The sequence below is a fragment of the Papilio polytes genome, unplaced genomic scaffold, assembly GCF_000836215.1.
Source record: "Papilio polytes unplaced genomic scaffold, Ppol_1.0 DF823691.1, whole genome shotgun sequence".
In the NCBI taxonomy this organism is placed as follows: Eukaryota; Metazoa; Arthropoda; class Insecta; order Lepidoptera; family Papilionidae; genus Papilio; species Papilio polytes.
Window position 1 is genome coordinate 2,946,952 of NW_013525513.1, and position 5,470 is coordinate 2,952,421.

The 5,470-nt window shown below is 31.8% G+C and overlaps 2 protein-coding genes across 2 annotated transcripts in view; both read right to left on the minus strand.

Moving 5' to 3' along the window:
* Nucleotides 1-91, minus strand: part of LOC106104055 — a 3,458-nt gene extending 3,367 nt beyond the window's left edge. Inside the window, exon 1 of the mRNA XM_013283993.1 lies at nucleotides 10-91. Coding sequence (XP_013139447.1) covers nucleotides 10-91 — 82 coding nt within the window. The remainder of the gene's footprint in view (nucleotides 1-9) is intronic.
* Nucleotides 92-2,287: 2,196 nt separating this feature from the next.
* LOC106104056 overlaps nucleotides 2,288-5,470 on the minus strand; it is a 4,817-nt gene continuing 1,634 nt past the window's right edge. Inside the window, exons 2-6 of the mRNA XM_013283994.1 lie at nucleotides 3,976-4,098; nucleotides 3,791-3,899; nucleotides 2,898-3,002; nucleotides 2,504-2,659; nucleotides 2,288-2,341 (exon numbers count right to left, since the gene is read on the minus strand). Coding sequence (XP_013139448.1) covers nucleotides 2,288-2,341; nucleotides 2,504-2,659; nucleotides 2,898-3,002; nucleotides 3,791-3,899; nucleotides 3,976-4,098 — 547 coding nt within the window. The remainder of the gene's footprint in view (nucleotides 2,342-2,503; nucleotides 2,660-2,897; nucleotides 3,003-3,790; nucleotides 3,900-3,975; nucleotides 4,099-5,470) is intronic.

The window sequence follows — 5,470 nt, forward strand, 5'->3', positions numbered from 1 at the left end:
GTGGTGTACTGGGATCTAATGCACAGTAACCACCGTAGCGCAGATTCCTTAAATGCGGTTTCAAACTGAAATACGACCATTTCTCTTCCATATTGATATACGTTTTAAAAAGCTCACACGAACACTGAACGTAATATGTTTGAATACGGGCAACTCGAAAACGTTTTATATTATTACACGCTGTATAATTATCATTGGATTCGTTATGTTGTCATCACTTTTATATCTGACATCTTAACCATACGCACTGCGTTTCATTTCATGTGAACAGTCAATTGGTTTTATTTACTAACTAGCTTTTGCCCGCGACTCCGTCCGCGAGGAATTAAAAAAAAAATAAAGCAGGCAACCTATGTGTTCTTCCAGACTATTCTCTACATTCATGCCAAATTTCATTAAGATGCGTTAAGTCGATTAGGCTACAAACTCTAACAAACATCCATCCATGATGACTTTCGCATTTATAATATTATAAATAATTATATTAATAAGATTCTATTGCTATATCTTTGTTCATTATCGTCTAAGAAAACGAAATAACTACATAAGAATACTATTTAATTTTATGGTTAGTAAAATAAAAATAATCATCACGCAGTTGTAGAAGTAAAACAATACGAGTAGACTACTTAAGCGCATGCTTTATCACGTGAGCCAAAAGACAAGACAAATTATCACATTTAAGTCTTACTTTTCTTTTGAAGAAAAGATGAGCAGCGTCGGTAAAGCAAATAAGGACAATAAGAATTAAAATTTTCATTGCTACAATTTTTTTCTATGTGTTAATTTACAGTAATTTATAATGATCCATTTTAGAAGACCATTGCGAATTCAGACACAAACGCGTAAAACCTGTTAACGTTAAAGTGATATAAGTATTCGTAGAACTTTCAAATATGTTTGTTTGTCTTAAAAAAGATATCATAATTAGGTGTATAATGACCATAAAAAATTAAGACCCAAACAAAATAAAAATGTAGCAAAAATCCTCCCGCTCCCGATATTTCGGCACAGTTGCATGCGCCATGTTCACGGGCTGACTAGCTAAAACAACCTAATCGTGGTAAGAAACCCGTATCTTACGAACATCAATGTTTTTCTTGTAACATATTATTACACTGCATACATTACTGTATTTTTTTAATTTTTTAGTTTATTAACAGAAAATAATTTTGCTGACGGGTTTTATACATTTTAGATACGTTCGTTATAATTTTAATTTTTTCTAATGTATAGTCTTACTTCGAACGTATTTATTTTTCCACCAGTAATACAAAAATGGTTACATTTTTGGATCGGTTTGAGATACGAGTTTCAAACTACCGATTGACTCGACAACATGCCTTTTTTATTTTGTCTTTAAGAATACGTGGACGGTGTAATTATCACTGGCGTCACAATGGTGTTATTAGTTTATTTGATACTAGCTTTCGCCCGCGACTCCGTGTGCGTGGAATTAAAAATAATCCAAAGTAAGTAGCCTATGTATTCTTCCAGACTATCCTCTTCATCTATGTCAAATTTCATCAAAATCCGTTAAGCCGTTTAGACTACAAACTCTAACAAACATCCATCCATTCATCCATCCATCCATGTAAACTTTCGCATTTATAATATTACTATTATCAAAATCACACACACTGCATTTCATTCTATGGGAACAGTCAACTGATTTACGTTGTTCTTTTTCCAAATAGTAATAGTGTAGTTTGAGACTCCGTCGGTAATTAAAAAAAATAGTCAAAAAGCCACTCAATAAAACAAAAATGAGTATCGTGTCTTTTTATTATATTTTGTAAATAATTTTTAATCTGTTTTCTTCAAAAATCGTGTAATTTTAAATATTAATTCACCATTATCAATTTCCATTATATATATTTTTATAAGAGAACAGTGCAGCAGCGGGAACACCGAGGTGATCAACAACACCCATAGACATAGGCAATACTAGAGGAAGTGCAGATGCGTTGCCGGTCTTGACGGAGATTATTAAATGTAAATCATCACCACACGCAAAAGCGAAGACATCAAATTAGTTTGTTTACTTCGCTTCCGTGCCGACATCTCTTTTCCACCGCTCGTGCTCTCTACCGCTCCGCTCCGCTTCCGCCTGTTTCGTACATGGCTGTATTGAGCTATAATTTAGTTTACATCGCCTTCGCTCCGCTGTTGCGCCGACCCCAGGCGCAAATCGTGACCGCTGCCTTAATGTTATATTAAGGCAAAATCTTGTTTTCGTTTAAAAATTTTGAAGCTTAAGTTAAAAAAAGTACGAAGTGAGTTAAGTTTAATTTTCCGTATTTTTTAGAAAGGCGTAAAAAGAGTAAGAACTTTTGACAATCTGAAAGGAAACGAGAACATTTTAACCATTTTAATTTGAAAATAGTGAAATCATTATTTCTCGGAATTCTTAGAAGGAGAGGGAAGTTAGTTATTACAAATACAGTTCTTTAAAAAAATATGATGATGTAACGAAAATATACAATGAGTTCCTTGAACTTACTGAAACAAAAGTAGTGTTTGAAAGCGGCGCTATAGATCCCGCCGTAGGCATGATCGGCTTCTTTATCATTTCCATAAATAACATTAGATTCCTTCTATATTTCATTGGTATTTCTACCCAGTCCAAAAAATACGCTGAATCCATTAACTTTTCACTCTAGATGACAAATAAATATTAATTACATATTAAGTACATTTTAATTTAACATTTTAATACAACATATTACATTTTAATTGAAAGTAACTTATACTAAACAGTTTAGTTGACATGAGCAATATTAATTTCACTTAACTCTATCGAAAATCCCAAATATTTTAAAACAACATACGTTTCTAAAGAAGTCCGTAATTTTGTGAAAACTGTGTAAGTAAGATAAAAATATCATAACACTTACCGCGTCACTTAGTTTACTACCATAGAAGCAAAACAAGAATAATTCCGCTAAAATGCATATCAAAAATAGTATGATTGTAAAACAAGCTAATGACGTTTTATCAATCTGTAAAAAATACAACATGTTTTAATATAATACGTGAGAATTTCCTTATATTTTAGTGTCATAAAAGTCATACGAACTTCAACAAATCTATAGGCAGTAGTGCACAGAATCCATGCACCGAATAAAAACTGACAGAATACGGCTCCGCCGTATGTCGCTTCGACTTTCGAAAAAAATCTAAAAAAAAACAAACCACATAAAACGTTCTCACATAGAAAGCGTGAGTTTACACTGCGAAACTGTATAAAACATAATGATATTCCTCTTACTACAACATTTTTTGTACAATGGAATATCATGGAATTGCTCTTATTCCTTTGTCTTAGTTACATTTTTTTTATGATATGTGGTGGCAACGAGCAAGTGGAAGCAATTCCGCATTTCGTCTGATGAGTGTGGTGCCGGAGGCCTAATTTTAGTCCCTTTCCCTTACCACCCTTTTTTAAAAGAAAAGAATAGAAGGAAAAGTGGATTTGACGGCGGAGGAGACGCATAGGAAGGGAAAATGTCCTCTTTATGTGCTTCTCCGCCTCCGTCAATTAAGGGTAGGCAAAGCTTCTACAGTTGCGGATGCTTATGGGCAGCGGTCGGTTCCATTTCTGCTTGCTCGTTTGCCACCTTACTTTGTAAAAAAATATCTCAGTCAAGTTCTTATACATGTTTTTGTAATGTTTTTTGACGCTAATCTAAAACATTCTTCATAAACATTCAAGTAAGTTTATTGGCAAAACCTGACAGGACAGTATTAATTTTAACTATGGATAAATTACTTACTTATAAATTTCTACCAAATGTAATGCCATGTTTCTGAACTTAACATCATAGACTTGCATTAAAGGTATTTTAGATTCAGTTGATTTCATTTTACAGCCGTCCACAAAATTTTCCAAGTCATATCTAAAAAATAACCTCATAAAAAACCAACAATGTGTATAAAATTTACTAAAACATCGAAATAAATACTTCATCTAACCTTAAAATATTCAATTGCGTTGTACATTGATGTATAAAGAATGTTATAAATGCATCAAGCGTTGTTATATTAAATGCTATCTGAGAAATCTGGATGTAGTAATAAAATAAAGCAATGTAAAATCTGAAAAAATTGGTTAATCAAAACCACATCAGTAACAAATAAAAGTGGTGATTTAAAGTTACGATTTAATTAATTTTTTACATTATAAGGAGAAAACAAAAATCCAAGAGTGTCTACGACCCGGTTCAATAAATTCGCTACTATCTTACTAGTAATATGAATGCGAAAGTTTAGATGGGGGAATAGATATTTGTTACAGTTTAATATTTAAGAAATTTAGCATAGTTGTGAGTAAAGTCTGTAAAAACAGGCAACTTACTTTTTTTTATTTCACGTGGACGGAGTCGCAGGCTAAAGCTAGTTTAATGAAAAGAAAGCGTTACCTGCATTATATTAAAAGCTGTTTGATCCACTATGGTAAAAATAGCAAACCCATTTGTTGGCTATTACGTTAACTTAAGTATCAAAATGATGTAAAGGACTCACTTAAGTTTCGTATTCGGTTCAAAAGGAAACCAAATAGAAAATTCAATTGGCGTGCCTTGAGAATATAAAATGTGTAGATACAAAGCCATTAGAAAACTAGTAATAGCTGATGTTGAGCTGTAAATGTTTACAAGGATTTTCGCTTCTCGAGCTGTGTCTTTCAGCAGCTTATGGTGTTTTTCTTCAGGTTGGTTAAACGAATCTCCTATAAAAGGTAGGGATAAAAGGGTTTTTTAAAAATGTTTTTTAGAAATAAGGGAACAATGTTTTTTTGACAAATGTTATGAAAATTTTATTTATACTGTTAATGAAATTGGAGTATCTACGTAATAAAAAAAACAGATTCCGTGAAGGTGATACTCGTATTAAGGGTACTATAACAAAGAGAGAATTTAATTTTATTGTCTGTCTGCAAGCCTTATTTGTTCTTGTTAATCTCTTGTTAAAATTTTATCATTGATACACGATAATGTTACCATTAAAATAGACGAAACGTATACATCATTTATAATTAATTCATTTGTTTTTGTTATTCCTTTCATTGATGAAGCATTACTTATGCCAATTGACTTCATATTCATTTCTGGCCATTATTCTTTCTGGCAAACAGATTTCAATTAAAAACATTATTACATTGCAACCAATTTTGTATCTATATGAATAAAGTAGATGACTTCGATACTAGCTGATTTTATACATTTTTCATACTATTGTGATGTAAACATTTCTTTGAAATGCGTTTCGTTATTTAAAAAGTGCCCTTTGTTAATTTTTACAAGTGCAATACATAATTTCAATTCAATTTGCGTTTTTGTCATTAACATCATCAAGTTTCGGAGTCATGAATTAATATATTTAACGGCGCGCAATTATTGTTACTTAAATCGATTAATATTTCAATTGAATAGTCATTTTTAAAGTGTTGCCAATATGTATAATTAGTTAA